General features: G+C 35.9%; 1 protein-coding gene across 1 annotated transcript; it reads left to right on the top strand.

The window, feature by feature from the left end:
* Positions 1–6009: 6009 nt before the first annotated feature.
* Positions 6010–20855, top strand: fkbp5 (FKBP prolyl isomerase 5). The gene is made up of 11 exons (XM_079241924.1): positions 6010–6246; positions 11509–11642; positions 11781–11925; positions 13212–13354; positions 14236–14350; positions 14462–14618; positions 15943–16033; positions 16239–16322; positions 16413–16598; positions 16720–16959; positions 17581–20855. The coding sequence occupies exons 2-11, from the start codon at positions 11538–11540 to the stop codon at positions 17680–17682; spliced, it is 1368 nt and encodes a 455-aa protein (XP_079098050.1). The 5' UTR covers positions 6010–6246; positions 11509–11537; the 3' UTR covers positions 17683–20855.
* Positions 20856–20955: the final 100 nt, after the last annotated feature.

Here is a 20955-nt window from a genome sequence, read left to right as displayed (position 1 = left end):
GTTTGAAGCAGATGCCACTCTGTACTGGACAAAAGGTGCTTAACTTTTGTGGATTTTTTTTTATTTTCACATATATAATCATGTAAAAAATACATGTAAAGATTATAACTTTTAAATAGAAATTCAAAGTGAAGACATAATACAAACTATGATTAGACAGGGGATGATGGGGACACGATGAGGAAATGACCATCATGGTTGTATTGTTACACCAAATAAGGAAATGTGTCACAAACACCTACACTATAAAAATCATTCAGACCTGTTCAACAAAAGGTTAGAAGTTTAAGCAAAAAAAAAAAAAAAAAAAAAAAAAAAAATTCACAAATAAGTAAAAGATTAGTGATCCGTATAAATGTCCTGCTGTATAGGATATGCTGCCACTAAAGTCCAGATATTTTACCTCTGAGATTCCAAACCGCCATGATGAAGTGTCTTCTGTGGCAGATTCATTTGTTCAAAGTGTACAAGCAGCTTGCGTAACACTGGAGAATGTGAGTTAGCGCTCAGGTCCTCCAGGACTCCAAACAAAGCATTGCATTTTCCCCCCCATCTTTCTAAATTGTTTAAGAATAAAGTTAAAATCAAATAATTAGCATAAACTATTGGAATGTTAGACAAAACACAAGAACAGACTTTCAGCTATACAAACCATGCAAGGACCCTTCATGACTGAGAGTCATCCAGTGATGTAGCAACAAACACCAAACCCTGACTGTGCAAGGGGAAAAATATGTTTGCAGAATAGCACCCAAAATTCACCCTAGATGAAGTGATGTATTAAAACGAGTTTAAAAAGTAATACAGTTCTTTTACATCAGCAGAACTGCAAAGAATTCCTCTTAACAAACATACAAACATAGGTTTGGATGCTCATCTGCAATGTAAATTCTGTATTTCAAGGAAACGACCGTGCTCAAAGATCATTTTTAGATTCTAACACTGCAGTCTCATTATGCATTTGTGAAAACATGAATACTTTTAATTTGATAGCTATAACACTAAAATATTAACAATAAGCCATGTCCGTAATAAAATACAGCAATTTATGCTTCAAGTTCAAATAATAAATAGAGTTGCCCCCCCCCCCCCCCCCCACCTCCCCGCGGAATTCACTGTTCCGCATTTTCTGTCATTTATTTTAAGTCCTTGGCAGACAGTTGTAACAAATACTTTCTTTAGAGGGCAAAAGTTCAGGGATAAAAGGGATCACTCAGGAGATTACTCCCATGTACGTAACGGGGACGCCTAGAACACAAACAAAGAGCATTATGTTGCTCAGCTTTATTTTAGTTGCAGTGTGCAGCTTCCCCAACATTAGCCCCAACCTTTTACCTTTCATATCACCAACTAAAGATTTCAGGCTCGGGTTGTTTTCTTAGTGCATATCCTTCTGCTGTCGTGAGTTCTCCTTGAATCTGTTTAAATGAAACATCTTCTTTTTTTTTTTTATACATCCACTCAGGGCAGTGTTTTTCAATCAGATTAGTACAGCACATTCTGTTCTGTTTCACTTCCTGATGACTGTGCAGCCTCTATCCCTGAATGAACTCACCCGCGTGCTTCTGGTTACACCAAGACGCTCATTCAGACAGAGGTATTCCTGCAACTGCCTGTCAGATTTTAGTAACTCGAACAACATTTGGCAAACGTGTCAAACAATAATTAGGAAACCTGAATATTTGTTGGTTTGGCTCAATAAATAAATAAATTAAAAACAGAACTTTAAACCGAAACGGTGCTCTTGAATAAGTAGCAGAAGGAAGTTAAATGCCTTTGTTAAATCTAGATTTACTGTATGTATCCTTCCTTTTTTCAATGCAAATAAAATAACTACAAACAGCTGCTTTAATCTTAAACCATCTAATTTTCCTGTTTCCTACCAGGCTGATGTTTTTACTAAAACAGAAACAAGATGTTTACGATGTTTCAGGAAGGAAAGCAATTTCTCAAGCCATGCGTTTCTATAGAAATCTATTCATGCATTTCAGTTCAGCTCAGGTCACAGTCGTTTACTTGACCTCCTGTGAAACTCTGTGAGGCAGGAAGAGGTGTCAATGAAGCTATATCACAGCAGCTTCAAACTTTGGGGAAAACTTTCTCAGTTTGTGGTAAGTGGCAGCTTACTCAATATGTTTTTTTTCTCCAGTTTTAATTCTTTGTGTATTTATTTTTAATCATTACAGGTGGGTGGGGAGAAATGTGGTGAGGTTGTGGTTGTTTATCTAGATCACAAGACCACAGGCAATTCTGTTTCTGCACAATATTTTTCTTTGGATGTGAATAAAATGTCCTGAAACAAATCGGTGTGTGAAACCTGCTTTCTTCTGATAACCAGATGCTTGGAGGATTACTCAGCTGGTTGACAACATCCCTGTGGGTTTGAAGAATCAGGTTCACTTGCGTTATGTCACCTTTATAATTATCAGGATCATCATGTTCCCTTCAGTAACTGCCTGCTGTCTGCCAGCTGGTCAGACAGTGTCCTCCTTCCCTGTGATTGTAGGATTTACCCACCAGTAACCCTCAAAAAACTATCTGAGATGGAGCTTTCTCTCACTGTCTCACATGAACAAATCCTGGGTGTCTTTTTGACAAAGAAAAATAATCTATCCCAAACCTTTACATAAAAAGCAAAACACAAAAACAATTTAATTAAAAATTTATTATGCACATCAGCACAAGATGAGGTCATAAACATGTTGTATTTCAAACATTATACACTGATGTCCTAATATCAGTGTCATCAGACCACAGAGGCACAAAAGCAAAGCCATAAACATCTTTTATGACTCGTGGGAATTTCAGCTGCTCTATGTAAATGTATGGCTTTAGTACAAGTCTGAATTCATCAGAGATATTCTAAGCCATATTAAAACATGCCAACATTGTAAGCTTAAACAAAATCCTCTTTGTGGAAGAGCACAATGGCAGGGTTTATTGAAAACAGGACTTCTTTAATAAAACGAAGATGATTTTTGGGGTGACCACACTGTGAAAATGAAGTCTCTGTATACAAACTTGATTAAACAACATAAATTACTTTATTGACATTTATTCACATAAGCTAAAGAATATCTGACAATGTTTAAGAAAAGGCTCCAACAAAGCTACCCTTCTCGTAAATAATGACATTTCTTTTTCAGTGGTGATATACTACTGCACAGGTTGGAAATCCTTTTCTAGGTTGAATTTATTACACAGCTTTTTATTTCTCCGAAAACTTTTCTGCATGAGAAATTAAATACATTGTGTTTCGATCATAGACTTTATAAACACTTGCTTTGTAAAAAGCAAAAACAGCAGCAATGTGGAAAACATGTAAACACATAACTAAGTAAAAGCTTATCTTAGCTTGAACTTAGAAAGTTCAATTCCTTCCTTGCCAGGTTAATATTAGACTTATAAATGGCTAAAATCAAGTGAATATATTGACTAAGACTTATTGCACTAATTGCAAGTTTTCAGGAATTGTCTTCACAGAATTAACTTTTACTCTCAGTGTCCACATTTACTGTAAAGCCTTCTCACGTCAAAACAATTATCAAACTACTACCGTAAATGAATTAACATATAAGTGTCACGTCAACATTCAAATGTCAGAGGAGATTGTTGAGTGTCTCTTGCTAAGTGTCGGCTTTAATTTATTTTTCCTCCTGAAGATTAATAATTGATTCTCAATAAACAATTGCAAAGAATTTCCACCTGGCTCTGATGCATGAATGTAACTTTTCAAATAACACTGAACTTCATGGTGAGCACTTATACTTTTCATTCCTACTGGAGGTTTTTATCTGGTCGTCACTGGAAAGATTCAGGCAAAACAAAACAAAAACAAATAAAAAAACAAAAAAACAAAACATAAAATATGAACCACTGACCATCACTGCTACATGAGAGAGAATCTCACATAACATCAGAAATTATGTAATCAGATAAGTAATACAAACTCAGAACTTACCACAGAGAAAAAAAAATACTCTTGTATTAAATGTTTTGCCCAAATCTTTAAAACAAATTCCATCAAAATATGCTAAATAGCAATAGACTACTAATTTATGCCACAAATTTGTAAAGGTTGATTGTGTGGTTTTTATTATTGTTTTGGCTCTGAATTTATGTTTGAGTGAAGTAAAATTTTACTCTCGTTAAATTAAGAAGTTTGTTTTGTTATGTTTTTCCATTATCAACGTAAACGAGCAAAGTGACTAAAAAGCAGCTATGGCTAACAAACAGTGAATGACACAACAGCTTCTATACTAAGCTACAAACATAAAGTGCAGTCGTCTACATATCGCAAATGACAAGTAATAGTTGAAGTAGCCTACACTGTTAGTCTACTTTTGATCACTGAAACCAACATTTTGACATTTTCTCTTCCAGCTCAGTAGGTTTGCTAACATGGGAACCAGGTAGACGCCTTTCTTCCTGTTTTCATTTAATCGTTTACAATTCGGAATCTGTTTATATTATTTTCAAGTTTTAACATTTATTGTTTTTATCTATTTTATTTCAATATCTTTGCTGCTGTATCTTTTCTCTAATCCGTAAAGCACTTTGGGTTTGATAAAGTGCTGTGTAAAGAAAGTTGAGTTCAGTTTAGTAGGCCTACCATTTTTAAATATAAGCTTGCATTTTAATAATCAATGACATAAGGTGACAAAAAAATTAACATAATAATATATAAGTGGTTAGTTAGTGTGTGGAATATGTGGAGATATGAGGATTGTTGTTTGGTGGGTAACTCTCTGCTACCATTAAAAACAGACACTTTACCCAGTAGATTCCAGCATCTACACATGAACGTGTGCTGATTGGTTGAGCATGGGTCTTTCCGTATTATCAGTCAAGTTTACTGCCATCAGTTTTTATGTGCAGTTTATTTCTTCATTTTTTCATCTATTGCAAAACGGCAAAAACAACGAATGCTAATGCACTTTTTTTTTTTTTTCGAAACTGAAAGAAATAACAATATAGCGCATGCCACTGATTAGGGGTATTATAGGCAAACGAATCCTTAAAAAAAATTCAAACATGTCAAGTTTTTTATTTTTGTCTGCTGTGAAACAACAAGATTTAGGCTACTGTCCTGAATAGTCCAGGTTTAAAAGCAAGCTTTGAATGTTTCACCACTGGAAACACCACAGTTAAACTCTGGTAAAAAAAAAAGAAAAAAAATGCCATGACAAAGAGGAAAATAAACACATCACATGACGTAACTTAACCACGCACGTTAGAGTCATTGTAGCAATAACTTACACCGCGACGTTATATAGCCCTATATAATATATATATATATATATATATATATATATATATATATATATATATATATATATATATATATATATATATATATATATATGTATATATATATATATATATGTATGTATATATATATATATGTATATATATATATATATATATATATATATATATGTATATATATATATATGTATATATATATATATATACACAACAACCCGGCAAACAAAGATAAATGGCGGAGTTTTACCGTCCCTCTTAGAAACAGTAATCCGTTTCACCGCGTGCCTTATCGGGCAGTGAGGTATACTTTTATTTCGGTGCTTACACCTCCCGGTCTGTGTGTGTGTGTGTGTGCGTGTGTGTGTGTGACAGGCAGGCAGGCTATTACACAGTTCTGTTGTTGATATGTGTTGTCAGCTGAGCGGAGAGGACAGCCTGCTGCGGAACAGGCTGTTCCCGGCCTGGCACGGAACGGGTTACAGGTCAGGGTGTCTATTGGAACACAGTGTTCTCATCAGCAGCGGCAGTAGTACAGCTACAGTACAGCCGGAACATTGTGTTACTTTGTGGCTGCTTTCCAAGACCTGCCCTTAATTTTACACTAAACACCCTCCCACAACTCTACTCCTTTCTGCTCCCCCCTTCTCTGTGTCTTTTTTCTTTTTCTTTTTTTATGTGTGCTTCTCTGCCTCTCTACAGTATCTCCACTGTGTCATTTTGAAGTCAGAGCTCCATGTGGAGACAACACCGGCACGTTCATCAGTGAGGACGGGGCTGAGAGACGAGGGGGGTGGGATAAAGACAAAAAGAGTTCTACCTAATAACCACATGGCCAGAACACTTAGTACCCTGCTGGATATGAGATAAGAGGAGCAGGCTTGAATTAGGAGGAGCGTTTTAAAAATCTGCCGAGTGAATTTCAGCTGTTCACCGGTCGGTTACGAGGAGGAAATTTTTGTTAGCGGTTACCAAGGAAATGTAAGTCTTTCTAACTATGACTATCTGTTCTGTTGCTTAAATGTTCTTATTAAGGAGTTAATTAAGACACCAAGTTTATTGGCTTTGCTTCACGCTTGTCTGACTTAAAATTGACACTTGTTATGAACAGTAATGATGTGCCTTTTAAAGTCTTCCTAATTATACATAGAAAATGGGAAGAAGTAGTATCATATAATGGATTTTGATTAAAATACACGTTTTGCAGCTGGCGTCTATGATAATAATTTGACAGTGCAGACTATTTGTGCAGTTGTAAGACTGTATTAATGTGTTCCTTGGCTGTGGGTCCCAGAGGACTTGGATGAGAACATCCAGAATCCTGGCCGGCTTAGGTGTATCTTCATAAATTACAGGTTGCATGCCTGTTTCTTAGAATTGTAACATCAACTCCTCATCCTGTGCTGATTCACTTGGACCAAGTTAAACATTTCAGGGCACGACTTTAGTTTGTGTGGAACTCTATATTTGACCAGATTAGGTCCAGGTGGGGGAATAGTTTACAAGCAGAGGTGGTCCTCAGAAATTAAGGCAAACTCTAAGGGATTAAAACAGATTTTTAATGCAACGTGGATGAATTTTTTTTCCCCCCAGTGAAAGCTGTGTAATTAAAACCAACCAAATTTTTTGCAACTTAACACCTGAGAAAGGTTAAATTAAGGGATGTGGCATCATTTCAACTCAGAAGTAGCTACATAAAATCCACCTTTTTTTTTTAACTTGAGGCAGCATTTGCAAAAAAAAAAAAAAAAGCACAAATAATGGATAATTTACAAGTCTTTCCTGCATCATTATGAGACCCTGTCAGGTTTAAAAAAAAAAAAAACAAGACTTCGTCATTGAGTTTGGATGTCGGGGTATAGCTTTACCATGCACAGAGTGTACTCACGTACAGGTATGAATCAGCAGCGGAGTACGGATGTGAGACAGAATGTACAGATACACTGTGTACGACCATGGATGTGGTCTTCATTGTGTTTTGTTCCTACATTCCTCTGCAGGGTATCTTAGTTTTGGTACATGAAGAATACATGCCATCTTGTGTGTGTGGTAACTGTTTTTGCACCTCGTTTGTCTTCGCAATGTGTCATAATGTGTTATGACACACATTTGGTTATCATTGTATACAGGAAAAAGCATAACAGAAAAACATCAAACTAATACAATGAGTAACTTTTTCCATAGGAAATGATTAATGATGAAAACTGGCTGGAATATCACTCCACCTGTTTTTATCCAGTTTAAATGTTGTTTTAATGTCCGAATGAGTGTATGCTCAATTTTAACAGATGAAAACGATGTGTTCTTATCCAAAAATTGAAGCTTGTGTGTACGTGAGGGGGTCTTAGATTGGTGAACACCGTCAGGCTTTGCCAGCGGGGAACTGTGAATAGAAGGAACATTGTGTTCAGAGACACACACAGATATAAACACACACTTGCGTGAGTTACATCTAAAATGAAATCCATGCAATTTAAAAGGCATGAGACAAGGTGTTTCGACTGATGGATGGACATTTTGTGCTGCTCTCGCTCACAAACACTCAACATTTGAGAGAAGCAAGAAACTGAAGAAAAGGAGTTAACTGACGACAGCGAGACAGTTCTTGTGCTTTCCTCCGCTGGGTTGAAACTCATGGAAGATGGAGCAGTTTACAGCTTTTAAGAAACCATTTGTTGTTAAAATGCAGAAGGATTGTACCAGCCCGTGTGACAAAACTAAGTGCTATTGCTCCATCTTTATATGTTTATTTACAGGATCTTTAAGAAGCTTGTCACATCTTTCTGTCTGCACACTCACAGCATCTAGGATGTAAGGCAGACTGGATAGAGCAGCTGATGGAAAAATAGTTAAAACAGTGGATGAAAGCTAGTATTCCTCTATTTTCCTCTGATGTTGATCAACGTTAAGTTTTCCACACAGATGATTTTAAGTGGTTTCAAGACTTGTGTTTGATCAGCACTGCATGACTTGGTCTGTCCTTCACCTTCAGACATAAAGTGGCAAAGGTCACTTCTGTGCCTGAAGCTGATACCTGATCATGGAGATGTCATATAGCAATCTTATATTTATTAATACGTCTAATCTTGTAAATATCAACATAAAATGTTGCCCATATATGCCCACAAGCATGCATAAGAATCATGCATTAAAGACTTCCAGTACCAGTTATTAGCAATTGGTTAATTCTGAAATAATATCTTGTCTCCACTGCAGACATGCTTGTCAGTGTGGAGAATACAAAGTTCTTGTCCAGGTTCTTGTCTGATCCGTAGCTTCACCACACAGTGGAAGGCTCTCTTTTTGAAAAAGATAAATTAATTTAACTCAGAAAACTCTTTGTACCAGATGCAGAACCACTTTAGGCTCAAAAAGGTTGCGCTTCTAAATTTAATCAAACTTTTAAAGAAAGCTCTCTTCAGCAATGAGTCCTTGAAAAAAAAAAAACAGTTTTTCCTGATGTAGAATCTCTTAAAAAAAAAAAAAAAAAAAAAAAAAAAAAAAAATTTGTGACTTCACAGTTTTGACCAAAAGTGTTAACCTCAGTAAAACAGTTCAGAGTAGCTATAACCTGATGCTATTTGGGAAAGTGTTAATGTCTCAGCTGCTTCAAATCACCTAATAGTGTTTGCCAACATGTTCAACATGGCCAAGAAGTTTTTTTTCTTTCCAATTGTCTTCAGTCAGTGTCAGCATTATTGCGGGCAGAGAGTCAGCATGTGCTGCTGTGATGAACGAGGCAACATTTAGCAGCTTATACAGCAACATGTTATTACGGTTTTTATTACTCTGGCAAGGCTTGTATTGAAATTCTTTTTGCCACATGGAGGCGTGAGATTTTGGCAATGCACTTTAGCCTGATTGTCAAGCGACGCACTGCACTGAGCATTTTCGATGCAGAAAGCTTTTTGTAACATGGAAATTCAAATGCCTGTTATTTATTTCGTTTTGTTGTGAATATCATTCAGGAAAGGTACTTTTTACAGTTGCTTCTTGTATAGATGTTTTTGCACTTCTATGGGAAAGATGTCTTCTTAAAGGCAGCATGTGTTGATTAATAGCGGTTTTTGATACATTTCCATCTAAAACAGGCTTAACTTATTCCAGTCCTACAGGAGCTGCAATCCAGCAGGTTTCCCATGCATCCCTACTCTAACACACAGGACTCAAATTAATGAGTGATTGTGCAGAAGTTCATAGTCTGATAGATCCATTTAAATTGAGTCATGTGTGTTGTTACAGGAATACATAGAAAACTCAGCTTAAGTTAGTCATTTGTCATTTATGCACTGAAACTCCTCATGTGTCATGAATAGTTTAACAATAAGATGCTAAGTAAATAAAAAAAATGCAAATCTATCGCAATCTTTCATTGAGAAACAATTTTTTAAAACATTTTGGGGATTTACGCACACGTTGATAGACTGTAGATTCCCTGTCTGTCTTTTCTCCTGAAATAGTCCTTCTGACGTGCATTTCGCCTTAACTGTTGACACACCGTACTTTTGTTGCCACAGTGTGTGTGTTTGTAGAGGAGGTACCTGAGCTCTGTCCTTGGTGAAACTCCAAAAACAACTAACAGACAAGAAATTAGAAGAAGAGAGACCAAGAATAAATGTGAAGAGAGCACTTGCATATTTTATCTTGTGTAGCCAGCTGCGATTCTGTGAAAGAGCGGGTCATCGTGCTGAATCCAAGCATAATAAAGGAAGTGAAACCCCTGATAAGAGCAGCAAAACCCCTGAATTTGTTCAACTATCATATCAGTTAAATCATTGGTGACATTATAATTTGATGTACCAGAGAGAGAAAAGACATTATAAAACTTCCAACCATGTTATTGTCTAAAGCATTATAATTATGCGTAATAGCTGTGATGACACTTTACTGTTACAAAAGATAATATGTTTAAACAGTGATGACAAAAGCCGCCAAACTTAGTTGTTTCTAGCTGAAAGAGTCAGATAAATTGAACAAAAACATAAAGAAGCCAATATATGAATGATATCTTCGCACCATTAAAAAAAACTAAACCTTGAATTTAGCTAAGATTGATTACTGATTTGTCAGTGTATGTGTGTGTGTGTGTGGTTAAGCTTACACTGTCCCTGTGTAAACGAAGTTCACACACAAAGGCCTTCTGTAATATTGAAATGCTAATTAGAAATGGAATAGCAAGCCCTTCTGAATGCACCTCAGCTACACTGCCAGTTTAATTTAGCTATCTGTTGCCTAAAATATTCAGATATCATTTATTCATTGACAAAAACCACTTCTTTCTACCTTTTGACAAATTTAGAGTTGTTTTCTCAAACTGGGAATTGGTACCACCAAGGGGGTTGGTTAAAAATAATAAAAAATATGCAGCCTGCATTTATCAAATAAGTCTGTGATCTTTACCAAGACTGTCAAAATAAACCAATTAAATGCACAGATAAATCTGTAAAATTTGCAGTTTTTTAGAACACAAACTATATAAACATCTAAATTAGTACACATGCCATATTTAAGATCTTAATTTGGAGTATCTCAGTGAGAAAAGCTTATTTTAGATATAGTACCTTGTGAACCAAATCCATCAAATTCCACTTTTTTGTGAAGATTCTGACAGTTTTTCAGTTTTACATTTAGAGGAAAACTGCTGGGAAGAGCTCCAGCTTCCCTGCGACTCTGAATTGGACCAAGTAGTATAGAAAATGGATGAAGAGATGGATGGACATTTAGAGGATGGCTGCAAGATTATTCATTTGATATTTTACATAATTAATACCTCACTTGTTTCATGGGGATGGGGGTTGCGAACATCAGTGTGCGTTATCTTGCCGATTGTGACTCAAAAAGTTTGCGAATCTCTGGTGTAAGTGATGTGGAATGAAGGTGAATTACAGTTGTACTCATCATGCACCTTTACCTAGTGGTAATAAAACCTTTCCAGATAAACTGTAAATGCAATTCTAGTTATAAAAAAAAAAAAAAAAAAAAGATTTACAGCATGTTTCCTTGTTATGAGTTAAAGAAGTCATAAAATGTGCAGGACAAAGTTGCATTTGGGGGACAGACTATGAATATTTTGTTTTACATTTTATTGAAAATGGTGATTTTCTGGTCTTGCTTCTCAAATTTGATTTATCTCATGTAATTTTTTATGTGTTCAAAGTGAAAACATAAGACAGAAGGACATTTAATTATCAGTGCTTGGATTGTTAACATGCAGGCTTGTGTGTTTGTTTATATCTTTTACAGTGTTACTGTGTGATGCCTATAACACAGAAATGACCACTGATCAGGATCTGTCCATGAATGGCCCATCAGCCCCAAGCCTGCTTGCTTCAAAAGGCATTGATGTAACGCCAAATAAAGACCAAGGAGTTGTAAAGGTGTTTATTATCATTACTTCAGCTTGCCATGGGACAGTTTTTTTTTTAGTTTTTTTTTTTATGTTCTTCCTTTTTAGATCTCACAGCTGTTTTGTTTACATTTCTTTGCCAACTGGGAACTTTTCTTTTTGCCTGTAGATTGTGAAGTGTCAGGGACTCAATGGGGATCGGCCAATGATTGGGGACAGAGTCACTGTCCACTACACTGGAAAGCTCCTCACAGGGAAGAAATTCGATTGTAGTCGAGATCGCAAAGAGCCTTTTAGCTTCAGTGTGGGCAGAGGTAGGTAGCGACAATTATTATGAGCTGTGAGTTTTGTTATGCTTGGTTTTAATGTTGCTCTTCATGTTTGGTTTTGTGGAATTATGTCACGGTCTGTTAATATTTCCTGACATAATTAGTTTGATTTTCTACTTCTTTCTTCCCTTGTTCATTTCAGTTAGTTTCGCAATCTGCACTTAAGTCACACCAGGTTTCTATTCTATATATGACTCGGTTTTCTTGCTGAGTGCAAGATTATTCACAATGTTTTCTGTCTAGTTGAGTTCTGTTTCTGCTTTACTCTATTTGCTGTTGAATTTGTTTTTCTTTTATGACCTGCCTCTGTATTCCTTTTTCTTTTTTCCTTCAGGAAAAACTATTTAATCGGTTGCTTTTTAGCTATTTAGTTCTTCATTTGGGTCCATATTCATTTAAACCGTGGAGCTTGTTTATTGCCATCAAACTTTGGGAGATCATCTGTGTTTTACTTGTATCTTAATAAAAGTAATATATATATATATATATATATATGTATGTATATATACATACATATATATATATATATATATATATATATATATATATATATATATATATATATATATATATATATATATATATATATATACATATATATATATATATATGTATGTGTATGTGTGTGTGTGTGTGTGTGTGTGCTTATGTGCCTCATTGGTAAATGAGGCACATAACTGACTGACATTTAGGCACCTTTCATGCTTGCTCATTACATTTTAAGTTACAACAAAATAGCCAGGAGTCATTTAACTTGACCTAATGTCATAGACTGGTCTATTTCTAACATCTTGTGTGAAAGCACTGTGAATACTGACAATAAAATCTACATCAACAGAACAGGAATATAGATCTACATGTTGTCAAAATAGACAACATGAAAGAGTTAATGGAGTCAGTCTTTGGACTATGATTTAGCAGCCTTGAATTTTTTTTTATTTGGGAAAAAAAAACTGGACCATTTAGGATATTTGGAGCCAGAAGTTACCATATTTTGGTGTTCAAGAACATGCTCAATTATCCACTTACTTGTGACAGCTTCATGTGAATCTAAGTCTAATATCCTACAATGCAAACATATTACACAAACAAACATGGAACAGAAAAAAAAGCTATCTGTGACAATAAAGTCTTAGTCTGTTGTGGCTAATGTAAGTGCCTTTACCAACATTAAACTGTGCTTTTAAATGTAAATTATATTAACTTGCATTGTTGTTACATACTTATCAAGGTTGGAATAATAAGTGAACTAACTAACTGTGTTCTCACAGGGCAAGTCCTCAAGGCCTGGGATATTGGTGTGTTGACCATGCAAAAAGGTGAAGTGTGCACGCTAGTCTGTAAACCTGAGTATGCTTATGGATCTTCTGGGAATAGTGACAAGATTCCTCCCAGCACTTCGGTAGTTTTTGAGGTAGGTGTGTTGTGATTTGTGCTGTGTGTTCCTTATGTGTCACGCTATAGTTTAGAAACAAATCTCATGTCTCTGAAGACTGAGTTCTCTGGTCATAAAACTAACTAATTTCCTTTCAGTCACATGACCAGCATTGTCTGAGTGCCATTCAGTCAGATTCGAGCTATGGTGGGCTCAGATGTTGACTTTGTCCTCTATAATCAGCGATAACTATAACACGGCTCTGGAAAACATTGAGAGCCATCGTTTTTTATGTAAAAAGTTTCCCTATTGAAGAAAGTGTTCTGTCTCCCTTTTTTTTTTTTTTTATCAGGGTTTTTTTGACAATGAAATGTGTGTGCTTTCTTATTAGATGCTGTCTAAACTTCATAGGGGATGCATCAGCAAATGCTACTCAAGTAAACATAAAAAAATTAAAATAGTCATTAGCACTCGTGCATTTTGAATCAAAATTTGACATTCAATACATACATAAAACAACAATAAATCATGAAATTGACATAAGCGGCTGTTATATGAAATATTAAATAGAAAGTGTGATTGTAAACACTAAATATTCTTAGATTGATGATATAGCTTGGGGTATTTCATTTATTTATCTTAATATTTATTTGTCCCAGTGAGGATCATAGATATAATATTGCCACTGTGAATTGTGTGCAAGTAGCACACTTTCTATTTAAGTAAAATTCCAAATTTTTCTCTATGAGGCATTGTCAGAAAGCTATTATGGGACAATTGTGTATTTCAAGGAACAGTTAGGGACTGAATTTAAAATAACTCAACCATAAAGTTATTGTTAACATGATTAAAATTTTGTATTCTGCCTTACATTTGGTATTTGTGAGGAAAAATGATAAAATGCTTTTACAACAACACAGATGGAGCTGCTCAACTTTGAAGGAGAGGTACTCACAAGTGATGGCGGCATTGTCAGAAGAACAAAGGTCAAAGGGGAAGGTTACAGTAATCCCAACGATGGAGCGACTGTCAATGGTAGCAACACCATTTGTTTCACAAATAATTGATGAAATTGTGCCAATCTGACAAATGCCTTTAAGATGAGATGATAATGTCAGAAGGTAAATTGTGTCACGTGTCCTACAGTGCATCTAGAGGGACGCTGTGGTGAACGATTATTTGACTGCAGGGACGTCAGCTTTACTGTTAGTCAAGGTGAAGACAAAGGCATTCCCCTGGGAGTGGACCGAGCCATGGACAAAATGCAAAGAGGAGAGTGCTGTTTACTTTACTTAAAACCAAAGTAAGTTACTTATAAATATTGAAATGTGTGCACTGTGTTTACTCTCTGTGTCCTTACAGTGAATCATTCTGTGTGGGAGTAATGGATTAGTCAATGTGGGATTCCTGAGAGATGATTATGATTTAGATTTTGTTATTTTAATCTGATATTTACCAAGTTCTGGCATTTTAGTAGTGCTTTTACTGCTATAATTAATCATATGTGGAGCATTGCTCATCTTGCAACAATACAATGTGCTGCTGGGAAAATATGCATCCTGGTTAGAGACTGGCCACAAACCTAAACATTTTGCAGACCAGCTAACACCTGCATCCTCACCACCCCCACTCACATGGATACACAACATTCCTCTATGAGCTTAAAATGAACCACTCTTATAAAACATAACAATGGCAGAATGCAGGCTTTTTGCCATTTGCACCTTAATGTCCAATGCCACCGTAAATAATACTTTCCATTAATTTACTTTCTGAAAAAATAAACAGAAATTCAGACAAATTATAGAGACAGAAGGCACACAATGTACTTTCTCCAACCACATAATATCATTCCCTCAGCCCTGCCCACACCAGCCCTCCCCTTCAATCACTTCAGGCAAAAGCATTAGAAAGTAGGCTACTGATGATAAGTACCAGGAATTCACTGCACACTAACAGTCGAGAACCTTGAGAAAATGCCAGCAAATAGTCAAATAACCCTGGAACAAATCTTAAAGAAGAAAACAAAGAACAAATGGAGCAAGGGCTTTTCTGACTGACATAACAAAAATCCACATTCATCTCAAGAGTTGAACTATTTCTTTCTTCTATCATTCCTCTTTCTCACTCATACATCTTTAAGACTCACTAAAATATACTTTTTCATGTTTCTACGTAAGGATAATAGTTATTTCTCCATGTCAACACACAGTTACATCTGTAATGCACATTCAATTAAGTTACATTAGGTTTTCTAATTAACAGCAACCCTCCTCTTCCTCCTCCTCCTCCTCCTTGCTTTCAGAATACACAGACTGAAGTGCACATGCAAAATATTTTCTGATTAAAATCTTTGTATGCATAATAAAAGTAACCTTTTGCAAACCAATTGCGCAATTATATCATGGAATAATTTCCACAGATTAAACCACAAAGTGCCACAAAAAGTGGAAGCAGAATCCCTTTCACAAGTACATCATGCAAGAAATTTTCACCACTGGCTTTAGATTTGGATTAGATTACAAACAGATTCAATTTCAAATCTGGGCTTGGTATGATTGCTTGAAATTCTTTGGTCTTTCTACCGTTTTGTTAGTTTCATGGACAGTTTTTTTTTACATTTACAGGTATGGTTTTGGAAGCGAAGGTAAACCAGAGTTTAAGATTGGCCCTGACAAAGAAGTTGTATATGAAGTCACCCTGAAAGACTTTCAAAGGGTGAGTGTCAGTTTTGTACTTTCCATAGTGAATGACTGAATGTATTAGATTACATAATAACAAGTTAATATGCATTTTTGGCTTGTTTACCCATTTCAAATAAATTAAATGTACTTTGGGTTTTAATTTTTGGTTGACTACAAAAAATAAAACAAAACAAATGAAAGCTATATTTACTCATTGATGTTACCTGTGTTCACACAAGGCTAAAGAATCTTGGGAGATGGATTTGAGTGAAAAGCTGGATTTTGCTGGTGCCGTGAAAAGTAAAGGGAATCACTATTTTAAGGTAATCTTATTTTAGGGTTTTCATGCTGATCATTTGTCTCAAATATCTTTATTTATATCTTCACAATTTCTTATCACATTGCATTATTAGACAGGACGATACCATCAGGCAACCATCCAGTACCAGCGCATCATTTCCTGGTTGGAGATGGAGTGTGGTAACGGGATTGAGCAGCAGAAGAAGATAAATGAATATGTTTTGACAGCCCACCTCAATTTGGCGTTGTGTTTCCTGCGACTAGAAGAGTTCTCACAAGTTATAGAAAACTGCAACAAGGTGAGCTGCGTGACCACGATGGCAGTCAACATCACTTCTGTTGACTGTTAAGTTTATGAAGAATGTTGAACTGCCACTGTACTATACTGTTTCCTTTTGCATATGTGTGTCTTTGTATCAGGTTATTGAGCTGGATGACAGCAATGAGAAGGCTCTGTATCGCCGTGGAGAAGCACGGTTCCTCCGCAACGAGTTCACCCTGTCCATGGCAGACTTTCAGAAAGTGCTGCAAATCAACCCCTCGAATCGAGCAGCTCGTGCTCAGATTTCCATCTGCCAGAGTAGGATTAAGGAACATCATGAACAGGACAAAAAGACCTACGCCAACATGTTCCAGAAATTTGCAGAGCAGGACACCAAGGTCTTACTTATTTTCTTCTTTTCTGGCACTTTTTAACTTTATCCCTTTCATTAGACATTACACAAATTTATTATTAATATTTATGAATTTGTATAATCACACAAAACTAATAGGGTTTGTGTCAAGACTTGGTTCTCAATATACACATAGCAACCGACTGATTATTTATTGAAGGATTCAGTTAGTTTCTGATTTTGACCGGTGCTACAAAATTGTACATGTACTTGTTTAGTGTTATACTGACCTCTAGTGGTCAGACTAATATTTAATGTTGAATGTACTACAATGGGTGTGTATTAGTTGTAACTTTGGAGTATATTTTCTGTTATTGTTTTTTGGATTTGCCAATATATTATGAAAAAGAAAAGAGAATAAAAAATGTTAAAATTGAAATTGAATATATCAAAATATGAGAGTGCAAAAAGAGAAACAAAACACAAAGCAATAGAATAGATGTTAAATAGGAAACAAAGTGATTTATTTTCAATCAATTTGTAGTTGACCACTTTCAGATACCATATAAGCAGAAAACCTCATTGATCAGTTTTACCCTCAGAATCAGTGGTTCTGTTTAGATACCTGTACTTTTGCTTAATCTGAAACGGTGTTTCTTTTGAACAGACTGGGAAGATGAAGAGGAAGCGGGATGAGAGCGTGAGGACCAGCATGAATGGCGAAATGGGCACTAAACGGCGACGGAGGAGTCAGGACTATCCATCCTAACAGTTGTATTTGAAAGGGAGAAGAGAAAGCCTCCCTTCCAGGGAGAAGGAGGCAGGAATGAAGTTGAAAAAAACCCTCCAATCCAAACCTCTTTATCCCCAAATCCAGCGTGACCATTCCTGCATATAAAGCAGAGTGTGAGCAGGGATGTTTGCAAGTAAAACTTCATCTTCCCTGTCACGTGGACTGTTGAACTGCCAGGACGTTTCTCCTTGTGGGGATAGTACTACAATATCACTGAGTGAAGATCAGTAAACACTTTAGGCCCAAACTTTTATTTGGAAAAAAAATTGTTTCTTCTAAAACACTGAGGAATCCCATTTTCCTTGTCAACAGGCTACTATGTAGAGTTGACATGTGCCTCCATGGTGTGTTTCTGATTCCAAGACCACACCTGCTGGGTTTCCGACCTCTGACTTGTATTTGGTATTTGGCCTTTTCAATGAGGCTACATGCATAGTTCATGAGGTGTGGGATTCAGACTTGAAATTTTGCTAAGTTTTACATGTGCAATATGTACTAAGGATAAAAAGCGTAACAAATCCTAGTAGCTCAAAACACAAAAAAGACACATATTTCAGTTTTTTACCCAGATCTTAACCTTAGTTCCCAATAAGAATCAGTGTGCAGGGAGTTACATAAACCTGCTTTCATTTTTGTTTGGGGAATAAGGATATTCTACAAATCAGAAATTCCCACAAGTCTCACGACAAAGATGTTTAGTATTATTATAAATCCTTGACGCATGCCAAACAATAGAAGCAGTCTGAAAAAAAAGCACAAACTATAGGTACCAAAACTGTACAAAAAATGAATCAAATTCATAGTGTAGCTCGAAAAAGTTAATTTTGTCTTCTTTATTTAAATATATTGCTGTTTCTCCTTCCAGACAATGTTTTTTTTTGTTGTAGATGTTCGCTTTTACCTTTGACTGGCGTCTACAGTCTTCCTCAGAAGCATCATCTGATTGCCGTAACGGGTCGTTCAGTTATTACTAGATGTGGCAAACCTGATGGACCGAACAGACTCACCCTGCCGTCTGATGGCAAAGAATAACAGCTCACAGATGACACATCACAGTGGTCAGATAACGCTTATGATGAAGTCTGCAGATTCATCTACTGCCTAAAACTCTGTCTGAAAGAAGAAACAGTGATATAAATTTAGTTTGCTATAATTAGTGACATTTGGCTGTAGATCTTTTTTTTTTTTTTTACATCTACATTTGAACCTAAACTGTGGCGTGGAGTAGTTACTTCCAGAAATAAATGCAAAATGAGCCCTTTATTTTCCTAAGACATATTTTATGTAGATGTGTTTGACAATGGTTGTGCACTAAAATAATGTTTAACTTAAACATTCATGCTGAAATTTTCTATTTTGTATATTAAACACATTGGGCAGTGTGTGCAGTTTGTTCGATGAAAAGCAGTCTGGTACTGGAGATGATCAAACAAAGACGGCATGTGGGAGGAATAACAGATTACCTATGTAGAATAATTACATTTCAGGCTATTCACAGCTGCAAAAACTTTCATACAATGACAAATACAAAAAAGATAAAACATATTCAATTTAATGTTTGTAAAACACATCATAGTGATGCCTCAGGCTCACAATAAGAAGGTTCGAGGGTTGACCTGCAGGTCACCCTGCATGTTCTTTCCTCCCACTGTCCAAAGACGTGCACGTTGGGTCAACTGGTGATTATAATTTTGCTGTAAAAGTGAGCATGAATGTTTTTATGTACCCCACCTGTATCTATGTGCCCCTCCACCCTCCCATGATCCTCTACGTAAAGTAGAGTTTAAGGGATAAAGCGATTACAGCTGATTAATGGATTAATGTTTACGGAGCTTTAATGGAATTTTGAGATTAATTACTTAGACTTTATACTTCTATTCACAAATTGGTTTGCAAAAGAAAAAAAAAAAAGAAAAACAGCACAGTCTTCAGTTCATGTGAAATTATTGTTGAGCAGGTAAACTCATCCACCATTTTCTCTTCTGCCCAAGAATCCTTGTAATGATAATAGAAGACAACCTGAAATGACTTCAACCCTACTCCCATCTTTAGGTTTGACAGGGCAAGTTCTTTGCTTTCATGTGGCAGAGGGATATAAAAACCACATATATGCTTTAAATTCGTCACAGATTTCATGTTATTTTAAAACTCTGGTATTGTGATCAACTACATGACTTTGCTCCTGTGCAGGGATTTTTTTTTTTTTTTTGCCTCAGTCAGAAAACAGGTGTTGCTTTACGTCACACTCAACCCATTTCCCCCCCCTTGTGTGTGTATGTTAGTTTTGTGGACAATATTGCACTTTGGTAACTGTCAAACCAACACTGTCACCTTTTCATGAAATGTCCAGATGAAATCTGGACAATAATATTGAGATGTTTTATAAACATTGGTTTGTTCAGAATGAAAACCTTAGCTGTCTTAAATATTTTGTGTAAAAAAATAAACGAAAAAAAAAATCAAGTGACAATTTTGTGTGGGTGTGCGCGCGCGTGTCAGTATATATTGTATGTTTTCAAGTTTTTTAAACAGCTTGTTGCTAAATGTTTTCAAGTGCTGCTGCCTCTAAACATTCAAATATTTTGTACATTGGGACTGAGCATGAAGTACTTTTTCTAGCCATTATAAAGTATAGTAAATGATTTACAGACTGTTTTACCTGCCTGTCAGTTGCAACTAAAAGTAAAATATTTCCAAGCTTCTTAGTGCTGCATTCATCTCTTTTGATAACTTGACTATAGAGATTCCAGATGTAATTTTAACCCTAAGTAAGACAGAATGCAGCTAATGCAGCGTGTCACATGTTCATTTGTTTTTATCATCAATTGAAGTTTTCTGTCATGAAAGGTTGAAACGTGTTTACATGTATTTTGAAGATCATTGTCCTGTAAAGAAATGATCAATGTTCTCAAACTGGCATTTATGAAAAAAAAGAAAAAAGTTCATAATGTTTTTTGTTATCTTTCTTCATGTTGTTCTTTACACCTGCAAACATGAACACACATGCTTACACGTATAGTTGTGTGCCCAATAAAAAAAAAAACAGACATAATCTGCAAGCTCATGATATTATAGTTAAAGATGAATAACTGATTTTGTACTGACAAGAGATGTGAATACTGGTTTAACTTAATACCGATACAGTCACAAATTTGTTGAAAATAAAGTAATTGCCTATTTTGTCCACGTGGGGGCAGCAGAAACGAGTTGTGAGAACAAAACATTCAGATAAAGAAACTGGTCACCGCT

Source organism: Telmatherina bonti (genome assembly GCF_933228915.1).
Source record: "Telmatherina bonti genome assembly, chromosome: 6".
In the NCBI taxonomy this organism is placed as follows: Eukaryota; Metazoa; Chordata; class Actinopteri; order Atheriniformes; family Telmatherinidae; genus Telmatherina; species Telmatherina bonti.
The sequence above is the reverse complement of the archived record's forward strand: the minus strand, read 5'-3'. Positions and strand labels throughout refer to the sequence as shown.